A 26,082-nucleotide genomic window follows, 5' to 3' on the forward strand; every position below is an offset into this window, starting at 1 on the left:
CCCCAGAGGAAAGAACAAGAAGCCTTAGGTAAGTAAAGGGTATAAAAAGCCAGATTTAGGCTTGATGTTGGGAAAATTTTCTTAATCTTTAGAGCCATCCAAAAATAGAATGGCTTACCTTGGGAGGTAGTAGGTTTTCCTCAGTAGAGGTCTTACAAACAGAAATGAACTTATCCATTTATTGGGTGCATTATACTATGGATTCCATTTAGGTATGGAATGGGCTAGATTGGGGTGGGGAAGGGAGCTATGGCCTCGAGGCCCCATGTGGCCCTCTAGATCCTTGGATTAGGCCCTTTAACTGACTCCAAATTTTACAGAACAAATCCCCTTAATAAAAGGATTTGTTCTGTAAAACTTGGACTCAGTCAAAAGGCCTCAAATCCCTTAATAAAAGGATTTGTTCTGTAAAAGTTGGACTCAGTCAAAGGGCCACACCCAAAGAAGAAGGCCACATATGGCCTGGAGGCCAAAGGTTCCTCACCCCTGGATGAGATCACAGGTGTTGGAATTGGGGCTGACTAGATTAAAATGTACTTGTAAAATGTTTAACAAAATAAAAATATAATACTGCACAGTTTTCTAAGTCAATATGCAGCTCACAGGGAAGTTTCTATTTGAGTTTGACACCACTAAACCATATGCTAAACACCCTTTCCAACTCTAATCTTCTACAATTCTGTTCAAGTATTTAGCTCCTGAAACCTTAGGCAGAATCCCACTACATTAGTGGGGAGGGAAAGAAAGGGAGGGAAAACTATCTTACATAATCAGGGTGTGCAAGTAGACATTTATACAATAAGGAGGAAGGGAGAAGCAGCTAACACAAGCCTTATTTTCATCTGAAGTGGGCAAAAGGGCAAAGAATACACAAACATCCAGTTGGATATAGAAATACATTTCACTCAACAGGGAACTGAGAGGGAATTGTTATATTAATTATATTAAGGGAACTATATTAAGGGAAGGATGAATCTTAAGCAAAATAAACTCCAAGGATTTTCAAAGATATTTATAGTTTTTTCTGAGGCAAAGAATGGGAATCCGAGAGGGTGCCAGTTGATAGGGGAATGGCTAAATGAGTTATGATGTATAAATGTGGGGGAATACTGTTGTGTGTCAGAAGTGAGAAAAGAGATGGTTTTAGAGAATCCTGGAAAGACTTATATAAACTGATGCAGAGTGAAGTGAGCAGAACCAGAAGAATTTGTATAATGACAACAATCTGGTAAACGCAAACAACTTTGAAAGAATTAGATTTTGATCAGTATAATGACCAACAATTCTAGAGGACTGATGGGGAAACAAGCTATCTACCTCCTGATAGGTGAAGAATGCAGAGTGCAGAATGAGACATATTTTATTTGGACAGGCCAATGTGGAAATTTGTTTTGTTTGACTATATTTGTTTGTTAATCAGGGTTTTTTTTTTCATTCTCAATTAGGAATGGGGAGATTAGCATAGGAGGGAGAAAAGGCAGATTTTTGCTGATTGAAAATATATGATAAAAAAAGACAAAGTTCAAATCTTACTTTCTATAGGTGGTCTTTCCTTGTCCTCCTAGCTGCTAGTTCTTTCCCTTCTCAGATTACTTTCCATCTACTATGTGTTTATATGTATATATGTGTGTGTGTATATATATGTGTATATGTGTGTGTATACATACATACATACATACACACACATATATATATACATACATATATATATTATATATATACACACACACATATATACAGGGTATCCCAAAAGTCAGTATAGTTTTAAACTTGTTAAAGCTTAAAACTATACTGAGACTTTTGAGATACTCCATGTATGAATACTCACATATTTGTGTATGTATGTATATATACATACATATATTGTTGTTGTTCAGTTGTTTCAGTTGTGTTCAACTCTTTGTGACCCCATTTTTTAGGTTTTCTTGGCAAGGAGACTAGAATGGTTTTCCATTTCCTTCTCCTGCTCATTTGACAGATGAGGAAACTGAGGCAAACAGGGTTAAGTGACTTGCCTAGGATCACAGAACTAGTAAGTGTCTGAAGCTAGATTTGAAGTCAGTTACTCCTGGCCTGGTGTTCAATCCACTGTGCCACCTCACTGTGACAGACAGACAGACAGACAGACACACACACACTTATATTATCTGTCTAGTTTGTTTACATGTTATCATCCATGATAGAATATATTTTCCTGAAGGACAAGAGAATTTTTTGTTATTATTGCTTTTACTGCTATCTCCAGTACTTAACGCAGTGCTTAGCACATAGTAAGAACTTAATAAATGGTTGTTGACTGACTATCTGACTTAGGGGGAGTGGCAGGAGCCAGGATTTGCTTATAGCCAAGAGGTTGCAAGCAGGTCATTCAAAACAAAATCTGGAAAGTCCAGAGACATCATGGTGCAGTGGATGTGGTTCTAGATTTGGGCCAAGAAGGCCTGTATTCAAATCCTGCCTCTGATATTAAAATATGTATACCTAGACCAGTTGATTAATGTTTCTGAGCCTCAATTTTCTCATCTGTAAAATGAAGTGTTTGGCCAGATGACTTCTAAGATGTCTTCTGACTTTTTATGATTCTTTAAAAAGTATAGTATGGTTCTGGGATCACCTCCCAGTTAGCCACAAAAGAGTCTGAAGATGTCCAGAAACAAAGGTTATGATTCCAGTAGGTCAAGTCAACAAACAGGTCAACAAGCATCTATTGCCAGTCACTGTGCTAAGTACTTGGGATACAGAGAAAGGGAAATAACAGTCCTTGCTCTTGAGGAGCTCACAACCTAATGGGGGAGGCAACATGCAGAGAACTATGTACTAATTAGCTCTGTGTGTGTGTGTGTGTGTGTGTGTGTGTGTGTGTGTGTGTATATACAGGGATAAACTGGGAAGGTGCTAAGATTAAGGACGACTAGGAAAGTTTTCTTGAAGAAGATGGGACTTGAATTGAGAGTGAAGCAACTGGGTTGCCAGTTAGCAGTGCTATCCAAGGGTAGAGAAAGAATCAGAATCAATAACCAAACTGATAAATCACTAAAATAAGAAGATGAAGGAGGAGGAGGAAGAGAAGAAAAAAGAGGAACAAGAGGAAGAAAAGGAGAAGGGGAGGAGAAGGAAGAGAAAGAGGTGGAAGAGGAGGAGGAGGAGAGAAGAAAAGAAGAAGAAGAAGAAGAAGAAGAAGAAGAAGAAGAAGAAGAAGAAGAAGAAGAAGAGGAGAGGAGGAGGAGGAGGAGGAAGAGGAAGAGGAGGAGGAGGAGAAGGAGAAGAGATAGTATCAACATTCATATAGTGCTTACTGTCTACTAGAAGTAAAGCTGGTTATTGCAGTACAATGTTTCTCCATTCTCAGGCACCATTGGCAGATTTTTAAACTTGACCTGTGGAAAGCCCTTCTCATTTCATCTCCTTAGGGTGCCACAAAAGGAGAGACTCAGCTCCCTATTCTTCTGAATGGGAGGGAGCTGTGATAGGACCAGAGGTGGAAACCAAGTTAGTTGCCTGTGAGTTGTGAACTTCCCCTACTTCAATTACTATACAATTACTTACTTGTTTATATGAAGGTCCAAACAATGTTTTGGAAAGGAAAAAAAAAGATGGAGTTGGCAATTTGGTAGGATTACAAATAATTTTTACTGAAAACAAAAGTCATACAAAAATAGTCAAACCTGTTCCTTCCCTCTGTCATATTCCCTTACCCATAAGCAATCCAGGTTTCTATGTTAGTTATCAGATTGATGAGGGGTTGGGACTAGTTGGTAATTATAGGAAATATCCCTGAGGCAGTTCTTTGAAAAGGGAATTCATGGGTATATAAATATAATGTTCAACCTTAAGCAGCAGGCTGCCAGCAGGGAAGCAAGGAGACTAATGCCTGCAGTCCTTTCTGGTGCCTAGATGAGTCCACTTAACAAGAACCCATTGCCTTGGAAAATATTTTCATCCCCGCTTCTCCCAAACAAAACAAAACAAAACAAACAAAAGACAAAAATGAAACTGAACTCTACTTATTTATAATGACCAAGTTTGGTCCTGGAGGAGGGTTGAAGAAAATGTACTTTTCTCCCTTCACCGCAGAGGTGAGAGATCATATGGATGTGCAGTACTGCATACACTGTTACTTGGGGGTGGGGGGGTGGGGTGCTGAGCTTTGTTGAGCTGTCCTTTTTCTGTCTTCCTTCTTTAATCTTTGTTGTAAAGAAATGGCTTGGGAGAGGGAAAGCAGATATTAAAAAATGATAGGGGTAGAAAAAAGAAAAGCTATCACTTTTTTGATGAAAATGTTTGAGTTCTGTAAAATACAACTCTAGGTCTTAAGTATTCCTAAGGCCAACTTGTATGTCATAAGATCACGGGACTATTTAAAACTGGTGACTTTAGAAATCATCCAGCCATCATTTCCCAGCCAGGGGACCTTAAACTAGCTTGTAACACTTTTTTTTAATTAAAAAGTTTTTTATTGAGATGTGTTTTTAAAAATTTTATTTTAAAATAGATTTCTTCCCCCTATTTTCCCCAGAGTCATCCCATGTAACAAAGATTAAAAAGAGAAAAAAAGCAATTCAGCAGCAAAAAAACCCCCAAAACCCCAAAAAACCCAGCACATCAATTGAATCTGATAGCATATGCAGTGTTTCATGCTTATAGTGCCTGACATCTTCCCCAAAAGGGAGGAAGATGCATTTTCTTCTCTTTTCTTTGGGTCCAAGCTTGGTCTTTAAAAACATGCAGTCAAATATTCTGTTTCTCTTTTTAGTTTGTAAAACTTATAATTCTGAAGGCCTTTACTTCCTAAAGCCCATAAACTTAACAGATTGATTCCTCTTCCATATTACAACATCCTATCCCTCTAACCCTCCTGTTTCCTCCTTCTCCCTGGATCTTAATCTCCATTTTTTGAGCTGCAAGCCACCTACCTTTTGCTATCTGTGGTCAATAATAGAATAATTTTACTGGTTCACAGAACAGCCTGGGGTGGCAAATTCTAATCTAATCCAATCCTTCTATTTTTAAGTAAAGTCTCAGACACAGAGATGCCAGTCACTTAGTCAACAAACATTTATTAAGTAGTTTCTATGTTCCAGGCACACTGGTAAGGGATGGACATGCAAAGAAAAACAAAAGCACATCCCCTGCTCTCAAGGAGCTCCCATTCTAATGGCGGACCCCATATGCAAAAAAGAGGCATATTTGAGATATATAAAGTGTAAGTGGAGGTAATCTCAGAAAGAAGTCAGCAGTTTGGGAATGGGGAAGGGACTTGGAAAAAGGCCTCTTGCAGAAGGTGAGATAAGGAGGCTAGAAAGCCAGGAGAAGGAATAGCATTTGGGACATGGGAAAGCAGTCAGTGAAAAAGCATGGAGGTGGGAGATGGAGTGTCCCATCCAAGGAGCAGCAAAGCCAGTATTGCTGGATCATAGAGGATTTGGAGGGGAATAAAGTGTAAGGAGACAGGAAAACTAGGAAGGGGCCAAATAATCAATGAAAAGCTTTAAATGCCAGATAGATTTTATGTGGATCTTGAAGATAATGGCAAGCCTCTGGAGTTTATTGGTGGTGGTGGTGAGTTGGGTCAACCACAGGGAAATCTCTTTGGAAACAAGTAGGATAGATTAGAATGGGGCAATAGTTGACGTAGGAAAGCCAGCCAGAAGGCTATGGTAGTAGACTAACTGTGAGGGCAATGAAGATTGCATCAAGGTGGTGGCTGTGTGAGGGGAGAAAAGAATATATAGGGAAAATATTATGAAGATAGAAATGATGAGATTTGGCAACAGATTGGATATGTGAAGTGAGTATGAGTAACTTGTCAATTTAACTCAATATTTATTTTGTCTGCTTAAATGACTAGGCATCACCCTCTGCCCCTAAACCAGCAATGTGACCCTCCTTAACCTCTCAGGAATTCTATTTTGGACTCGTTGACTTGTAGATGTTTGTGGTACATCCATTTTCAGATCTGTTTCCTCAACTATGAAGTGAAGGGGTTAGACCAAGTCATCTGAAGGCCCAGCAATTTCAAACTGGAACTTCATGATACCCAAAAATGTCTGTGACTCACTGCTTAAAATAAGTCAAACAGTTATTGTGGGAGGCAATGTGGTATTAATGGAAAAAGCACTAGATTTGGAGTAAGAGGACGTGGGCATGAATTGAACTTTTGACATTTTACATAACCTGCATGAAGTCTGTGGATAGCAAATATATTAAAGGGCATAATAGTTAAGCTTATTTTGGTATGAATACTATTAAATAATTATATAAGATGATAAGAGGTGTTATGTATAGTAATTTCTGTGAATATCTTGGGTATGATCCATATTCTTTATTCATGTATTTTGCAGGTTCCCGGCTTATTCCAAACTGGGTGTGGTGGTTTGCTGCTCTCTCTACTTTTTCTGCCTATGCTTTAGGTACAGTATGAAAAAAAATTGTTCACTAAAATAATCGACAAATCTTAATTAGTATGGTAATATCTAATCCAGCAGCTCAGGTGAATGAGGTGTTCCAAAGCAGGAAAACCTCCAGCTGAATTAAAGCTTACCCCTTTGAATCATAACATTTAAGGAAAAAAATAATTTTTGTTGGAAGCTATTGACAAATATAATCCATATCCCTACTTTCTTGAACCAAATATACTAAATATAAATTAGTCTTTTCTAAAGTAAAGCTCTTTACTTTTTGTACTGAAAACATGGCTTTGAAAATTATAACAGTGGGATAGTGACAATGAATATCATTATTATATTGTGTTTATACAATGATTACTGTATAATACAAGGATATCCTCAGAAGCCTGTGCTAAGCAATGGGAATACAGAGAAAAGCAAAAACAATACCTGTCCTCTTGGAAACAACATGTAACCACTATCTACGAACAAGATACATGCAGGATAAATGCAGTAATCTCGGAGGGGAGGCACTAGAATTAAGGAGGACTGGAAAAAATCATATTGTTGAAATTAATTTTTTACTTTATCAGAATAATACGAATGATGATGACTCATATTTACCTGATGTGTCAGGGCTTATATGACAACTGCTATTTCCCCTATTTTATAAATGAGGAAACTAAGTCTAGAAGAGGTTAAATGACTTGTCCAGAGTTGAAAGTAGCTCTGAATAATTTGGGGCTATGTTTAAAAATCACATTTATTCTCAGAGCATTCAGATTTTCCACTACCAAGGCAAAAAATGAATCCCAACTTCTGAAAATAAATTAAAATGAAGATTTACAAAAATGTTTTGAACAATGGCAGCTGCCCTGTTAAGGGCTTCATAGGTTTGCCAAGGTTGGGAGGTTATTGTATAAGCCCCATCAGGTTCTGTTCCTAAGCCTCTACTTGGAATTTAGTTACTGGCCTAGATGAATCCTGGTACAAATGGGGGTGGGGTGGGGAGAGGGCTGTTGGGGAGAAATCCATCTGAAATAGGAGTCTAAGTTCTAAGCATTGTGGGGGTTAGTGTGAGAGTGTTTTGATTCAAAGCATCACATACAGCTAAAGACCAGAGTATTTATGGTTAGAGTTACATTCATGATGGGAAGAATGTGGCTCTTTATGCATCAGGCATCAATTTGCCCATGATAAGAACTGACAAATCTTACTTAGTATGATATCTAATCCAGCAGGTCAGGTGAATGAGGTGTTCCAAAGTAAGAAAACTTCCAGTCCAGATGAATTGAATATCCTTTTTTTTTTTTTGGTGAGGCAATTGAAGTTAAGTGACTTGCCCAGAGTCACACAAATAGTAAGTATCATGTGTCTGAGGCTAGATCTGAACTTAGGACCCCCTGATTCCAGGGCTGGTGCTTTATCCACTGTGCCACCTAACTGCCTTGAATATCCTTTTGAGCCATAAAATTTAAGGGAAATGTCATTTTTTTTTTGGAAAAGCTATTGGTAAGTATCATTTATATCAAGGCAAGACTAATTCAGAAGCAGTGATCAATTCCAGCAAAAGCTGAGTGGGATTGGGGTCAGAGCATTATAGGAATCTGAGGAGGGGTGGTGGCCAAAATCATATTTTTTAGCAGGGCTAATGCTAATGGTCTGTCCGCTTAGGCCATTTCTTCCCTTTCCTACCTAGTGCAATGAAACTGTTAGCTTGAGCTGGTCCTATCAGCATTGTTGTGGTGAGTATACTTCTACCAAAAGATAATGCATATTCGGCTAAATGAGTTCAATTAAATTCAGTTGAATCAACATTTATTAAGTACCTTTGGAAAGAAAGGTACTTTGCTGGGAGCTAGAGATAGATAGATGACACAGACCTTGCTTTCAAGGGGTTTGGGAGCTAATGGGAGAAATTATAGTAGAGGAAGTTATAATGGGGCAGGGTGGGTGGAGAGTTCAGGGGAGGGGGAATAAAGAAGGTGTCATAATTGCAGAAAATTGGGATCCTAGGGATAATGTAAGTATGGAGAATGGTTTAGACAAAGTGCTGTGGGAAACTTGAGGAGGTAGATATCACTTTTCATGGGAGTGGAGGGCCAGGGTGGAGATGGGAGAGGGAGGAGCCTTCATTGAAAGACAGGTGCCTGAATTATCTTGGGAGGAAGGGCAGGACTTCAAAAGGCAGACATGAGAAGAGATGAGGGTCTGAACCAGAGTGGTTACATAAAGAGTTGAGAGGAAAGGATAGATGGGAAAGAGACAGAGGTAAAATCTATAGGACTTGACAAAGGGATTGGATGTGGGAATCGGGGAACAGAGAAGAATCAAAGATAACCATGAAAAATAAGGAGAGGGGCATATTTGAGAAGAAGATTTATTTTGATTTATTGGTGGGAAATGCAAATGGAGATGTCTAATAATTGTTAAGTATAGGATGGCAGCTCTTGGAAGAATTTGATAGTGGAGATCAATAGTCAATAGGTAATAAACATTTATTAAGGAGGGTCAGGTCATAGTGCCAGGCACTATGCTAAGTGCTAGGAATTCAAATATGTAAAAAGAAAGATAGTTTCTGCCCTCAAGGAGCTTACAATAAACGGAAGAAGACAACAAATACACACACACAAACCTGAAAAGGGAATGGTGGGGAGAGGGTACATGATCAGGTGGGCTTGGTGGAGAAGCTAAAGAAATCCCAAATGAGTGCAACTGGGTGAGAAATAAGGAGATGTTTGAGGAAAGGAGAAAGCTTTAGGAGTCATTTTATAGAGGTGATAATTCAAATAGTGAATCAGACCAACAAAGAAGAGAATACAGAAAGAAGGTGACAAGAGGGACAAAGGCAGAACTTGGGGGGATACCAGAGGTGGAGATATGAAGAACCAACAAAAGAGAAAGGAAGCTGTTGGAAAGGAAAGAAAAGAGAATCCAGAGAATGTAGTGTTGCCCAAGCCAGAGGGAAGAAAGGATATCTAGAAGGTGATCAGTTGCTCAAGAGAAGTCAAAGAAGATGAGGACAGAAATTAGGCCACTGAATTTAGTGATAAGGAGGTCATTCATTTATTATCAGAAAGCTGAGGAGATTGGAGGAATTGGAAGCCAAATTGTAATGTATTGAGGAAAGTGTGAGTTGTGAGACAATGTAGTTAGTGAGTATAATAGCTTGAGGGAGCAGCAGGATCAATGGAAGATTTTGTTTTGTTTTGTTTTGGGCTTGTTCTTAGGATTGGGGTGACCTAAACATACTTTGTACTGTAGCAGGAGCCACTCAAAAGGGGGAGATGTAAAGGACAGGGTGTGGTTGATGGAGCAAGGCCACAAGAGAGATGTGAAATAGGTTGAGAAGTACAGGTGGAGATATTTGCCTTGACCAGGAGGAGGACTACCTTTTCCCACTGGAACTGGAGGAAAAGAGGAAAAAAGGAGTGAGAACTTTGAAATGCTAAGAGAAGGACATTGAAATTGAAGTTCACATTGATGGCCAAATTTTTTCCTAGTAGAAGGAAAAGCCATTATTTGAGAGTAAGAAAAGATATGGTTAAAGGTTTGAGGAAAGAGGTTTGGAGCATCTATTGTGGGAAATGTGAAACTATCATATCCCCCATAGTGGAGTGTAGTGATGATGATGACAAGACAAAACCCTTCAAATACCCATTTGTAGTATGAGTTTACAAGCTCCCAAATCCATCTGTTAGAAATTAAGATTGACAACATATACCTAAATCTCCTAGCTGATTTTTTTTTTGGACTGGACTACTGTAGACAAGCTAATTTGCTTCATCTTGTGATCAAAGTAAGGACAAGTGCTCACTTTTTTATTCCTTTTTTTTCTTTCTACTCATTTTCCCAATTTCCCTTCCCCCCCCCACCTTGCCTGACAACTTTGCTATTTTGAACTATATTATGCCTGATGTGAATTTCCAAATAGGTGATAGTGTAAAAATGAATCAAATTCTCTAGGGCAAGTCTTTTTGCTTTAGAAATATAGCTTGACTAGACATAGTGGCATAAATAAATGATAATTCCTCTTTAGTGAGAGACATTCTGAAAACTTACATGGCAGAACAGCATAGGAACCACACTGCTAGTGTTAGAAAATTGTATGAGAAACTGCTGCCACCTTCTGGCCTTACAAAATAGGGCTGTTAGTGAATTTCAGGGATGATTGCTTTGTAAATAAATCCCTACCTTTTCATTTAACAAAAGATTCTTTGAACAAGAGAAATTTGGGGACTTTACAGTCTATAAAGAGAATTCTTTAAATATTTGACTTGTGAGGAAAACAATGATTTAACCTTCCAAAGGATCAGACCTTTTTGAACATTTCATATATAAAAGTTTAAAGAGAAATATAAAAAGCATTCCTTCTTGTCCTCCATAGCAACTTCTAGGTTAGGTCTTCTATCTAGATCTTCCTTTTTTTTCTCCTGCTATTTTCCCTCCCATCCCCTAAGAATCTCTCTTTTTTCTCTTCCTAAAAGCAAAACAAAATAAAGAATCTAAGAAATGAAATTGAGAAAAAAAATCTTCTAAAGTCAAGAATTTAGATATGTCATCTTTAGTAAATTAGGTTTTGATGATAATGGCAGTGGTTACTTCTTCATTTTTGTAATTACTTTGAATTTGATGCTTAATTTTTAAAGACCAATTACTTTTGCCTTTCTGTATTTATGCGTAACACTTTCTAGCTCACCTAGAGTTTTTATTTTAAGGTAATTATGTCATACTAGGAACAATTTTCAATGATTTCAAATCGACTTGCACGTATAAGATGTATAAGAAAAGATAATCTTGGGCAGCTAGGTGGCCCAGTGGATAGAGCACTGGCCCTGAGGTCAGGAGGACCTGAGTTCAAATGTGACCTCAGACCAAACTCTGTTCTCACTTAGCAGATAATATAGCATCATGGGAAGAGATCGGATTTAGAATGGGGAGACATGGGTCTAAATGTGGCTCTAGCACTTTCTGGCTGTATTAACTTGGATAAGGGACACAACCTCCCCGAGACTAAGTTTCTTTATCTACAAAAAGGAGACAATGCTTTATACTATCCACCTCACAGGGGTGTCCTGAACAAAGTGCTTTGAAAATTCTAAAGAACTGCATTATTTGTATGGCAGTCTGAAATAATACTAATAATAATAGCTAGCATTTATAGAATGCATTAAAATTTGCAAAGTGCTTTGAACATCTACTTGACCGTCACAGCAACCCTGTGAAATACATACTTTTATTATCCCCATTTTATAGAAGAGTGAATGGAGGCTGACAGAGAATTAAGTGACTTACCTAGTGTCATAAGGCTAGGGAGTATCTGAAGCTTTAACTTAAGTCTTCCAGACTCCAAGGTCAGCACTTTATCCACTGTACCACCTAACTGCCTCTATAGAAACTGAAACTATATTAGCTCAGTTTATTATTTCTACTTTCTCAAGAAGCCTAATTTTTTAATGAGGAAAACATTTACAAGAGGAAGAAAAGGAACAGGCATTTACTAGGTACCTGATATATGCCAGGTACTATGCTAAATGCTTCAAGGATATCTTATTTATTCCTTACTAATACCTTGGGAGATAGGTGCTATTATTATCCCCATTTTACAGATGAGGAAAATAAGGCAAAAAGAAGTTAAAGGAAAATAAGGCAAACAGAAGTTAAATGATTTACCAGGGTCACAGAGCTAGTAAGTATCTGAGACAGGATTTGAGCTCAGGTTTTCCTGACTCCAGGCCTAGAACTCTATCCACCATACCACCTAGTTGCCAGTCACTTCAGAAATGTGATAAAAGAACAAAAATCGCATTTTCAGAAACTTTCTGTAAAGGAATAAAAATACATTTAATTAACAGACAGCATTAGTGAAAAATATAAATGAAGTCTAAAAGTAAGCTATGTTTCTGGAAATTTGAGATCTATTTGTTAAAAGAAGAGAAAAAAATAAGGATTTAAAGGAAAAGTAATAGAAACACTAGTTGTATTTATCTCTTCTCTCCTACTTATGGCACCCCTCCTAATTTAGATTGACTCTCTTCTAGAGGTTTAATGAAATTGTATTATTTTCCCTAATGAAAAAGCCTTTGAATTCTATTTTAGGGGTCTATTCGAAAGACCCCAGCAGAACTTTAGGGACATGGCACACATTCATTAATGCTGATTGTGGAGTTGTGCAGCTCATAACAACTAGTGTATTAGAGTTCACTTTGCTGGTGTAAAATCTGGTGCCAGACTCCCTAAAGGCCCAGTGTCTGGCAAGGCCACAGTACGATGAAATGCATAGCACTTTAAAAAAATTATAAATGCAGTCCAAGCTGTTCTCTCAAAGTTTTAGGCTCAGATTTAAACAAGTCTAGCCAAAAATTATTCCACCCAGGAGCTATTATCACATTCCTCCTTCTGAAAGCAGCTTAAACCACAGAATTGTTGGCAATCGTGTGCAGTTTTTTTTTAATGAAAAATTCTTGTAGACTCCCCAGTTCCTTGGTCCTTCATTTTCTTTCCTGTTTACCCTGCTCAAGATGCTTCGGCGATTAGGTCTGTGTTTTAATTGGGAGATCTTCTTTTTAACACTACAGTTTTCCAATAATGAGAGGTATATTGAACACAAAAAAGAATCCCATTGTGTAAATCTTGTCTTGTAAGGAACAAATGTATTACAACATGCATAACCTTATTTTAAGTTAAACCTCAGGCAGGATTCTCAGATTGGCATTAAAAACCACCAGCTGGATTTTTACGATAGTCACTTGGACAGCTCAAAACAACAGGACTTAGGAATGATTTTACTGTTCAGCATTTCTTTCTCCACTCCATTCAATATTACAGATATTTATATGAAAACAAAATACGTAAAGATATATTTGTATTTTATCAGAAACTGTTATAGTTGTATTTGTGATTATACAATTAGTTACGTGGTGGCCAATTGTGATGTAGTAAACAAGAGTTATTTTGACTTGAGTTGACAGTTCTCACTATGCAGCCAGTAACCTTTGATTTAAGTGGCATAGTTAGGACTGACCTTTGTAAGCTGAGGAAGTACTCAGAATTCCTTTGACATCTTTCCATTGTTCTTATCTACTTCTATTTTCTCCATTTGGCATTCACCTGCCATCTTGCTTCCACCTCAAGGACTATATCCTTTGTTTTAATTATGTTCTTTTAATTAGTGACCAAATAATTAGATGGGAGTTCTAGTTCCAGTTCTGTCATGAAAAAGCTGTGATATGAAACAAGTTATTTCACTTCTCTGGGACTCAGTTTACTTATCTGTAAAATGGATGTGTTGGACTAGATCATTTCTGAGGTACTCCTTTTTTGTTTCAAAATTCTGTTAAGGTATTAGCTAAAGGTTTAGCTAGTGACTGTGTTTCTCTTTCTATCTATTCTTCATTCTTACTTCCAAACTAATAATATTCCTTATGCACACAGATGTTGACTTATCTGCTAAAAAGTCTTCTCTGACTATTTTCTGCTAAATAAAGCTAGGATTCATGAGCCAAGGATTCAAGTCTCTCCACAATATGGTACCACTCTTCCTTTATCGCCTTAGTGCAAAATATACCCCTCCAAGTACTTGATGTCAGGTTTCCCAATCCAAACTCTGCCATGCATCTTCATCTTATTCTACTATAGCTGACCAGTTGAAACATCTTTATCAAGGACCACTTTACCTTCTGTATTTTCACAGAAAAATCATCATAAAATCATGGTGGAGCAAACTAAAGTTAACATACATTTTATTAGCAGCATTATTATTTGGGCTGAATATTTTCCATTCTGGTCTTTTTGTTTTTTGTTTTGTTCTTTTTATTTTAGGTTTATTTTAGGTTTAGAACATGGAACTATTTTTATCTGGGGGTATTTGAGGAGATAATATTACTGAAAATGTGCTCAATTCATTTCATCAGATTTTTAAAGTAATATTTTATTTCCCCCTAATTACGTATAAAAACAACTTTTAGCATTTGGCATTTTTTTTTAAGGTTTGTGTTCTAAATTTTATACTTCTCTCCTCTTCCCCCTTCTGAGACAGTAAGCAATCTGATATAGGCTATACATGGACAATCTTGTGAAACATATTTCCATGTTAGTCATTTTGTGGAAAAAACTCAACACTCCCTCCTCCAATGAAAAAGGGAAAGAAAATTAAAATAATATGCTTTGGTCTGTATTCAGATGCTATCAGAACAAATATTTATTTATTAAGCACCTGGCATATAGTAAGTGCATAATAAATGACTGTTGAGTGACTAATGCTTCATGCCAGGCATTATACTAGGTGCTGGTGGTAGAGACAAAAATGAAATGATCTCTACTATCAATACCCTCAAAAAGTGAAAAATTCAATCAGACAGCTGTTTTATTTACACTGGTGGTTGCCCTTTCAATCCAGTCCAATAAACCAATCCAATAAATGTTTGTTAAGCACCTACTAGCCAGGCACTTTGCTAAATGCTAGGGATACAATTAATAAAAAAGAAAGTCCCTGTTCTCAAGGATTTTCTAAAGGGGGAGATGACACCCAAAAGGAGGCAGGACAGTGGGGAAGGGGAATGGGACAACAGTGGGTGGCTTACTCAATGGTGTTCAGAGCATGTAGATGCAAAGTAGAATGATCTGAGATTCTGTTTCTGCTCTCTACAAAGGAAGGTGTTGGGAGGAATTTGGTACTCTTCCCATTCAGAGGCAGAGAGGAGAGGAAGCTGAGGGGGTTGGTGTCAATCAAGGTTTAAGTTAGCAGCATGGTGGAGAGTTTAGAGGTAATGAGCTTATCCTGGGAGGGGCATCTTGTTCTGAGGAGTAGGAACCAGGGAGAGTAGCAGATGCAAAGTGGAGATAAGATCAGGTGATCTTCATCTATTCTGTATATATTCCTAGTTATTTATATGTTATCTCCTTGATTATAATATATGCTCCTTTACAGTAGAGATTTTTTTTTTGCCTTTTATGTGTCCCCAGTGCTTAGCACAATGATACCTGCTTAGCACATAGCAAGCATTTTATAAATGCTTGTTAACTGCTGTCTAGTTTTCAATCTTTTTTTTGTTGATGGTACTTGGTGAAGCACCTCATGGACCACATATTCTTTTAGTTACTACAGAACAACCTCATGAGAATAAATAACACTAATTTTGATTATTTATGAGCTGATTAATTTTTATATAGAAATAACTGTTTATTTGTGCTAGAAATAAATATATAGATGTTTTCACATTCTAGACTTTAACACAACTTAAATTCAGTCTACAAATCTACAAGAATGAGAACCTGGTCTATTGATATATGATATATATAGATATATGACAAACCAATAAACAAGTGGGTAAATTCTTTCCGATGAATAGATGGTTATTTCTAACGAATTGACTAACCTGGACATTTGTATTAGCACACAATAAACAAAATCTTTGTAGAAAAGTTTTTTTTTATAATGGTCAGTGATAGTTATGTTTTTGTGTGCAATATGTTATTGATTTTATTCATCAGCATGGTGCAGTAGGAAGAATGCTGAACTTGGAGTCCCTGACCCAAGTCCAAATCCCAGCTCTGCCATAAACTACCTGCATGGTGTTGAGCAAGTCTCTTGTCTACCTCTCTTGGGGACTTGGTTTCCTCACTTGTAAAAATGAAGGGGTAGGTAGAGTTAGTTACTTCTGAGTATCCTTCCAGCTTTAGAGCTATGATCCCATCATCTTATTTCTTTTTTATTACATATATTTCATGTATTGACCATAAAAAGTACATTGGGTTATATTTCTCCCATTAAAGTCTGATTTCTTTGTTGTCTTTCTTTTACAGATTCTATAGATGGGAAACATGCTAGAAGAACACAGTCCAGTAGTCCTCTGGGAGAGCTATTTGACCATGGGTTGGATAGCTGGGCTACTTCCCTTTTCACGATTTCTTGGTTCTCTGTTTGTGCAAGTCCAGGGGGCTCCTCAGGACTTTCCGAGCACACGATGTTCTTGTTTCTGAGCATTGTTTTGCTTAACTTCATGTTGTCCCATTGGGAAAAATATAATACTGGAGTCCTTTTTCTTCCTTGGGGATACGACCTAAGCCAAGTGGTAAGAATTTTATTTAACTTTTAAATCCTGTTGTTGTGTTATAGGTAGCTGCTAAGGCAAACCAGGAGAACTATTTATACAATGACAATACCATTATAAAGAAAAATAAATTTGAAAAGTTTAACAAGCTTTTCTCATAGCCTCTAGAAAAGCTGCAAATTTGGGTGAACAGTGATAACGTTAAATAAGTGGTTTTCTTAGTCAATATGGGCCTGCAGGGATCCTTATGGAAAGTTTAGTGGCCCCTATTTCTATTTGAGTTTGACACCATTGATATAACTAACTTGTATTTGTTGAAGTCCATTAAAGTGATACTGTTACTTTCTAGATATTTTGTTATGTTAAATTGGTTTTATTCTAAAGATTCAATGAATAATGTCTGAATCAGGGAAGAATAATTAACAAATTAATAAACTTTTTTTTTACAAATGAATTATTGTTTAATTAATTTAATTATTTTCCTTTCTAAAAAGTTAAAAGCTAGCCGTTAAGATAAGAGTTGATGACCTGATTGTAGTAATTAGCAAATGAAGATGTATTGGACATTTCCATGTCTGGATAGCATAAATTTCTCATTTCACTCCAAGGAGTAAGATTTGGCAAATATGTTCAGTACTAACATTGATCATTGTTGGAACTAATAAAGTAAATAATTAATCTTGAGACTAGAACTATAGTTACTCCATTTTCTTGGTACAGAAAAGAATGTTAACATGGTTGCTATACAGCTTAGGGAAGCCCATCCTATTTGTTTGAGTGTCACTTGAAGGAGAAATGTCTGCGATTATTTTGATTGGATTAGCCCAAAAGGCAAACTGTGCTTTCAATTTTCAATTATATTTAATCTAGGAAAGATAATTTAGGAACACCATGCATTATATCTAATGTTTAAACTGTACCTTGGGTGAGGTCAGGGAAGTCTAAGTAGCCACCATGGTACCATATAACAATGAAGAAACTTGTCGCTTGTGTAGCTAGCTTCTATTTCACCATTTAATAGGGGTGAAAGTGGCTGCTTGGCTTTAATTCACCTAAATTGGATGAGCCCCTACTCTTCCTGTTTAGCATTATAATTGGACATCTTTATGTCCACACTATATAGTACCTACAATAGAGATCATCCTGCTCCCTGTCCGATGATGAAAACCATAATTACTGGTTGAGGAAATCAACTACAGTAGTAATTAGTGTATAATGGGGTAATATTTCCCCATCTAGGCTTATTCTTGTTATTACTTAGCATACCATAAGGATTTTTATAGCAATATTGTTGACTGCTTTTCATTTTCACTTACTTCCACTGAAGAGTGTAGCCCATTTCAGGATAGAAAATTTCACTATGAGGTTTTAGTGTTTGACCACAGGTATTTCCTACTGGCTTAGGAAGACAAAGAGTGATATTGGGTATCATGCACTCTTATTATTCACAATAAGAGGACTTCATCTAGTTTAATAAATAGTTTGAGATACAGTGTCTGTTTCATTTTCTTTTTCTTTTGATTTAGATTAGTAGATATATTATTCCATTAACATTTATTTTTGGACAAATTTAAGTGAACTTTATGGAGTGTAGCACAAACATTCAAGCTTCTTAAGGGGAAGGAGAAGGGGACTTATGTAGCACCTATTATGTGCCAGGCACTGTGCTAAGCACTTTTTACAAATATTAGCTTATTTGATCCCCACAAAACCCATGAGGTAGGTGCTACTATTATCTCCATTTTACAGCTGAGGAAAATGAGGCAAACAGAAGTTAAATGTTTTGCCCAGGATCACACAGCTACTACGTATCTAAGGCTACATTTGAACTCTCATCTTCTAACTCCAGACCCAGTGCTTTATCCACTGTGCTAACAGGTTCTTCTAAAGACTTAGAAGTAGCTATTACTCCTCACTTCTGTGTTCTAAAAATCTGCTTTTTTAAAGGTTCATCTCTGGTGACACTTCCTAAGTGAAGCCTTTCTTAATCCTTCCAATTATTAGTTTTCTCTCCCCTATTTACTTATCTGTGTTACATCTTGTATCCCCCTATTACAATGTAAACTCCTTGAGGTTAGGGACTGTTTCATCTTTGTGACAGCTATGTAGCATCTAGATAGAATGTGTTGGACCTGGACCGGGACCTGGACTAAGGAAGACTTGAATTCAAATTCAGCCTCAGGCACTTTCTAGCTGCATGACCCTGGGTAAATCACTTTAACTTTGCATGCCTCAGTAATCTCAATTGTAAAATGGGGATAATAATAGCACCTACCTTCCAGGGTTGTAAGAATAAAATAAGAAAGTATTTGTAAAGTGCCTTGCAAACTTCAAAAAGTATTTTATAAATAAATGCTTTTTTGGTGATCCCCCTTTTCTCATTAGTAAGTTCCTTTCAGGGCTTCCATTTTGGGGACACCTTCCAAGCTGGCCATACTTTATTTTTCTTTCAGCTGGGCTTCTGACTCCATTGATTTTGTCACCATATCCCCCTCTCATTTCTTCACCATTCCTGCTTTCCATCTCCCTTTTGTACCTTGTCTTCCCCTGTTAGAATGTAACCTTCTTAAGGGCAAGTATTGTGTCAGGGACCCTTTTTCTTTTTGCACGTATTTGTATCTCTAGTGCTTAGCGCAGTTCCTGACATACATAGCAAGGCATCAGTCAATGCTTCCTGGCTTGCCTTTGTCTGTCTCCTCAGTGCCCAGCACAGCATGTTAAATATACTAGTCATCTCATAAATACTTCTTGTTATCTGTCTATGTGTCATCCCTCTACTAGGCTGTGCATTCCATAAGGGTAGAGGCCATGTCTCACATCTGCTTGTCTTCCTCGAGGGCCTACCATGGGAGGCATTTAGTAGAGATTTGTTGGATTAAATTGAATTTTGATAAGCATAATAAGCAGTTATGAAGATGCAGGGATTTACTTCAGGGCATAGTGAACCACCTCACAAAGCTTTGTTGTTCATTTGTTTCAGTCATGTCTGATTCTTTGTGACCACTTTTTGGATTTTTTTTGAGGAGAAAGATACTGGAGTGGTTTGCATTTGCTTCTGTAGCTCATTTTTACAGATGAGGAACTGAGGCAAACGGGGTTAAGTGACTTGCCCAAGGTCATATGGCTAGTGAGTATCTGAGGCCAGATTTGAACTCATTGAAGATGAGTTTTCCTGATTCCAAGCCTAGTGCCCTATCCACTGTGGCACCTAGTTACTCATCCTCTGTTTTATTGCTAAGTTGGCATCCTCTTCACTTTTTGCATTGATGGTAATGTCTGTGTTTTAGTTTCACAGTTGATAGTTATGGGGTAGGTAGGTGTTGCAGTGGATAGAGCACTGGGGGTGGAGTTAGGAATACCTGAGTTCAAATCCTGCCTCAGACATTTATTAACTGTGTGATCCTGGGCAATTCACTTAACCTCAGTTTGCCTCAGTTTCCTCATCTGTAAAATGGAGATAAATAATAGTACCTCTTGTGTTTTGAGGATCAAATGAGAAAATGATTGTAAAGCACTTAGCACAATGCCTGGAACCTAATAAATGCTACATAAATGTTAGCTGTTATCATTATTATTAGTTTCTTGAGGTCCAAATTTCCACTCCAGTACTTGAATGCTAATCATTTTTACTTTCTTGAATTCTTATTGTTGAATAAGTAAGTTCGCACTCACCATTACGAAAGCTTTATTTTCCTTGTACAGATAAAATAGGAAATGATCCTAAATTGATTTACTTTCATTCGCAGCACAGGCAAATTGTATATGATTATATCTTTCTTAATTGGGACATGAAATAAATTTTAACTGTTGCTTATCCCCAGAAAAAGACGCATCATTAAAATCTAGAAATTCTCTTGATTTGTGTCTGTTCCTTTTATGTACCCTTTGTAATGTTGCATCCAAATTAGTGAGTAATTTAATTACTGTGTTATATTTATAACTGGTGTTCCAATTAGTTTAAAATGACAGCTTATTCATAAGACAGTTACATTTCTGAGGTGGTGGCTGAGATCAGAGTGCTATTGAGTTTTAAATTTTATTTTGAAAAATTAAAAATGTGTTTATTCAAAAAGAGAGAGGATGAAATCTTATTACTTTGCATACTTAGTAATAACAGTGTGCTTTTTCATTGATGAAAGAGAAATTCAGACATTTCATAAAGAAAAATCATCATCAATTTGTGAATAGTAAATTTGCTTTAATGAATTTATATCTTTGTAATCTGATCTTAAATCCAATTCATCAAGTATTATCAAGTACCTGCTATCTTATTTCACACTGAACATAAAACCTGATCTTAGGATTATTTTAAAATGTCTAGTCCACATATTCTTAACCTTTTTTGTGTTAAGAGTCCCTTTGACTGTTGGGTGAAGCATGGATCCCTTCTCTGAATAATGTTTTTAAATAGATAAAATATATAAGATAGAAAGAAACATTATATAAAAATACAGTTTAATGCCTAAATATACATGTATAGGAGGACTGAGCAGTATTCTGAAAACCAGGGTAAGAGAGACTAACAAAGGAAAACATAAAAACAGCAATATCAAAAGCTGCAGAAAGGTCAAGGGTGATGAAGACTGTTGAATTTAGCAATTAAGGGGTCATTGAGAGAGCAGTTTCAGTTAAGTGGTAAATTTTGAAGAGGTTGAGAAATTAATGGTTGGTATAGAAATAGAGACAGCAAATATAAATTATTGTTTCTAGGAATTAAGCAATGAGAGTGAGGAGAAATGTAGTATTATGTTTTGTTTTGGATAGACATGTCATGTTTGAAATGCCTATAGGACATTTAGGTAGATAATTGTTGGTATTTAGGAATTTGGAAGAGAGATTAGGGCTAGGTATGTAGTCATGTGTGTTGAGATGATAATTAAACCTAGAGTATCTGAAGAGATCACCAAGAAATCTACGTAAAGAGAGAGAGAAGAGGGCCTTGGGGAATGTCCCTGTTTAGAGGGCAGAAAATAAAATGATTATCCAACCAAGGAAACTGAAAATCTGTGGTCAGACTTATAAAGATTTAAATCTTTTTTTTAATCTTTTATTTAATTACCAAAAAAAGTAGTCATTTTATCCATCTGTCCAAGAGTTTGCAGAAAATTAATCATAAAAGGCTACCAACAGCAGAGTGACTTGTCCCAAGACTATTTCTTTCTAAAACAAAGGAGTTTTTTGTCAAGATCAAATGAATTAATATACATGAAGTACCTTGCAAACTGTAAAGAACTATTTCTTTGATAGATAGATGATAATAATAAAACCCAATATTCATATAGTGTTTTAAAGTTTGTGAATATAAGCTCCTTGAGGGCAGGTACTGTTTCATTTTGGTCTTTATGTCTCCAGTACTTAGAACAGTGCCTGGTATATAATAGGCACTTTTTTTTTAAATGAATGAAGGACAGCACTTTATATATGTTATGTCATGGAATCCTCATGACACATGTAAATCTAAAATCTGCTGACTGTCCTCTCCCCACTTCAGTTATACCAAAAATACCTTTTCTTGTCTTGCTTATGCTATCCACATTTTACTGCCCATTAGTATACTGACTTAATGGCTTTCTTCTGCTTTCTGTGTATCCTGGATCACGTCAATTTCATCTGCCTTACATTGTAAGGCAAGGGAGATGAAGTTTGATCTGTGTAGTTCTCTTTACACTGCATTTAGCACAGTACCCCATGCAATTACATATTTATGATGATGATGAGAACAACCAGGAGAGTTTAGCGTTATAGAAGCCAAGGGAAGAAAGACTATCCAGGAGAAGGTGGTTGGATGCCAGTTAGTAGCTGTGGAAATGTCAAGAAGGATTAGGACTCAGAATAAGCCATTGGATCATGCAGTTCAGTAATCATCAGTAACCTTAGACAGAGCAATTTTGGTTGAGTGGTAGGATTGAAAACCCAGATTTCAAGGGGTTGAAAAATGAACAGGAACTGAATGAGTAGAGCCAATGAGGGTAAATTGGCTTTTCCTAGGACTGTGACTGAAATAGATGAGAGAAATAATAGTTTGAGGGGATGGCAAGGTCAAGGGAACTATTCACTTGGGGGTTTATTAGCCTGATAGCAATCTGAAAGGGAGAATATAGAGCCCTAAAGACCCACTGGGGGCTTTTTCCTTGTAAGGTGATAATGAAGGCTTGAAGGGAATGGGGGTGGGGAATAAAGATGAGAGACATCGAAAAGGTTGACCCATTTGAAGTTTGCATCCATTGAGATTCTGATTCTGCTTTGCTGAAGAACTAGAGGGGTTATGTAGTATTTTCCACCCCCCACCCCCACCCCAACCAGGTGATGTAGTAGATAGAGCAGTGGACTACTCATCTAGAGAGCTAGGTTTCAGTCCTGGTTCTTCTGTTTACTAGCTGTGCTACCTTGGACAAATCATTTAACCTCTCTGAAGCTCTGTTTCCTTATCTTTAAAATGTAGATAATAATATGTGCTCTGTCTACTTTACAGGGCAGCTAGGTGTACAGTGGGTAGAGTGCCATGCCTGGAATCAGGAAGATGAGTCTTCCTGAGTTCAAATCTGGCCTCAGACACTTACTAGTTGTATTAGCCTGGGCAAGTCACTTAACCCTGTTAGCCTCAGTTTCCTCATTTGTAAAATGAGCTGGAGAATGAAATGACAAACCACTTCACTATCTTTGCAAAGAAAACTCCAAATGAGGTCACAAAGAGTTGGACATGACTGAAACGACTGAAACAACTACCTACCTTACAGGGCTATTGAGATGTTCAAATGGGGTAATTGGAATCAAGTGCTTTGTGATCACAGGTCTAGATTTAAATCCAAGATCTAGAAATAGGAGGGAATGAAGTTATGAGGTCCAATCCTCTCATTTTGTAGATGAGGGAACTGAGGCTAAGACAAATTGGTTGTAAGTGGTAGTGCCAGAATTCAAACTCAGATTTCGTAACTCCAAGTTCACTATCCTTTCCCCTGCCATGTTGCTTTTAAGCCTAATGTGCTTATAAATGTGAATGATTATCACCATAAACATGCATTGTGACTAATTGATGGGATTCTGTATATCCTGTGATATAAAGAGAACTGCATAGATCAAGTTCCCTCTTTCTTGTCTCACAACATAAGGCAGAGTAAATTGACATGACACAGGACATGCCAAAAGCAGAACAAAACCATTAAATCTATATGCTAATAGCCAATTAAAATATGAATAGCATATGTAAGTCATGGAAAGGTATTTTTAGTGTAATGGGGAGGGGGAGGTCAGACAGGAACCTTTCTGATTTATATGTTTACTAAAAATGGGATCAGGAAGCTATTGGTTCTTCATTGGTCAAAATGGATCCCCTCCTTTTTCCTTGCCTTCTTAAAGGAAAATGTTAATTTTGTAAGAAAAGAAAAATACTTTAGATTTTATAAGCAAAAATCTCAAGAATTTATTTCCCAAATAACATCAGCAACAGGAGAGAGTGTTTTAGAAATTAAAAGCCAGAGTCAGATTGATGCAAACATTAGAAATTGCTTAATAGCTTCTAATGGTATATCAGTTTGGTACAAACAAAATATTTTAACTTTACCTTGGAATGCAAATTTCACAGCATAGCATAGACTCAGGTTACAGCTTCCTACGGGGCATGATCTCATAATAATAGCTATATTTAAATAGCTTCTACTGTGTTCCAGGCACTGTGTTTACAAATATTATCTCATGTGATCCTCACACCAACTCTGGAAGGTAGGTGCTATTATTATCCTCATTTTACAGTTGAGGAAACAAAGATTGAGTGCCTTGCTCAAGGTCACATAGTTAAGTATCTGAGGACAGATTCAAAGTCTTTCTGCCTCCAGGCCCAGCACTCCATCTCCACTGTGTCACCAGGCTGCTTTCTTTTCCCACTGTTGTGCCAGGAGTCTATCCCAAAGTTACTATTCCTTACTTTTGAGTGTGAGAATTAACTAACTTTGGATAACTAACTTGAGGATAGCTAACTTTGTTTCCCAGTCATCACTGCCAACATAGATTTTTGGTTGCCTTTTATTTATTTATCTAGCTATCTCAAAACCATTTATTTATTTATTTATTTTTAGCATTCTTTTTTAGAATTGAATTTTGAGTTTTAAATTTTCTATCTCCCTTCTCCACCCACTGAGAAAGCAAGCAAAAGACATCAATTATATATATGAAATCATGTAAAATATATTTCCATATTAGCCATACTGCAAAAAAAAAGTTAAAAAAAAGCAAGAACATTATACTTCAATTAGCACTGAGAGTTCATCAATTCTCTCTCTGGAGGTGGATAGCCTTTTTTCATCATGAGTCCTTTGGAATTGTCTTGGATCATTGTAATGATCAAAGTAGCCAAGTCTTTCACAGTTGGTTATCATTGCCAGTACCATCATTATTGCTGTTAATATGCACAATGATTTCCTGGTTCTTTTATTTCACTTTGCATCAGTTATAGCGGTCTTACCATGTTTTTTCTGAACCCCCCCCCAATCATTTCATATAGCACAGTAATACACCATTAAAATCATATGCCACAACTCATTTAGCCATTCCCCAATTGATGAGCATTTCCCAATTTCCAATTCTTTACCACCACAAAAAGAGCTGCTATAAATATTTTTTAACATATAAGTCATTTTTTTCTTTGATCTCTTTGGGGTACAGACCTATAAGTGGTATTGCTGGGCCAAAGGGTATACACAGTTTTATTGCCCTTTGGGCATAGCTCCAAATTGTTCTCCAGAATGGTTGGACCAGTTCACAACTCTAGCAATTTATTCGTGTGCCTATTTTCCATCATCTCTTCCAGCATTTGTCATCTCTGATAGGTATGAGCTGGTACCTCAGAGTTGTTTTAATTTGAATTTCTCTAATCAATGGGGAGTTAGAGCATTTTTTATATGATTCTAGATAGCTTTGATTTCTTCTTCTGAAAACTGCCTGTTCATATCCTTTGATCATTTATGAATTGGGGAATGGTTCTTATTTTTATAAATTTGGCTCTGTTCCATACATACTTAAGAAATGAAGCTTTTATCAGAGCAACTTGCTGTAATTTTTTTAATATGACTTCATTATCTATGGTACCTTTTAGCAAAATATATTTCCCCTAATTATCTCTTTTAATTAGGTCTATTTTTACTTTTGCTGTCTAAGATCATGATCACTAATCTCTCCTTTTTTTACTTCAGCTTTTACATAATAGAGTCTGCTCTGTTTATATCTTTTTTTTTCCAAGTGTGTTTCTTGTAAACAACATATTGTTGGATTCTAGTTTCTAATCCATTCTGCTATCCTTTTCCATTTTATGCATGAGTTCATCCCATTCACAGTTATGATTATTGTGTATTTCTCTCCATTCTATTTTCTTCTGTTTATCCTTCTCTATCTTTATCCTGTCCTTCCTCAAAAGTCTGATTTGATTCTGACCACTGCCTCCCTTAATCCGTCCTCCCTTTTATCATCCTGCCCCTATATCTCCGATTCTCTCTCCTTCCCTTTTCCCTATTGGAAAAGATAGATTCCTATACCCAACTAAGTGTGTATGTGTGTGTGTATGTGTGTGTGTATGTGTATACATATATATGTGTGCATATATATATGTACACACACACACACACACACACACATATATATATATATATATATAT

The 26,082-nt window shown here is 36.8% G+C and overlaps 1 protein-coding gene across 2 annotated transcripts in view; it reads left to right on the forward strand.

Moving 5' to 3' along the window:
- Positions 1-26,082, forward strand: part of LOC110212513 (ethanolaminephosphotransferase 1-like) — a 155,522-nt gene that overhangs the window by 80,331 nt on the left and 49,109 nt on the right. For both annotated transcript variants that reach the window (XM_020992499.2, XM_020992498.2), the window contains exons 4-5: positions 6,342-6,410; positions 16,191-16,459. In XM_020992499.2, coding sequence (XP_020848158.1) covers positions 6,342-6,410; positions 16,191-16,459 — 338 coding nt within the window. The remainder of the gene's footprint in view (positions 1-6,341; positions 6,411-16,190; positions 16,460-26,082) is intronic.

Source organism: Phascolarctos cinereus, unplaced genomic scaffold (genome assembly GCF_003287225.1).
Source record: "Phascolarctos cinereus isolate Bilbo 61053 unplaced genomic scaffold, phaCin_HiC Scaffold_4;HRSCAF=312, whole genome shotgun sequence".
In the NCBI taxonomy this organism is placed as follows: Eukaryota; Metazoa; Chordata; class Mammalia; order Diprotodontia; family Phascolarctidae; genus Phascolarctos; species Phascolarctos cinereus.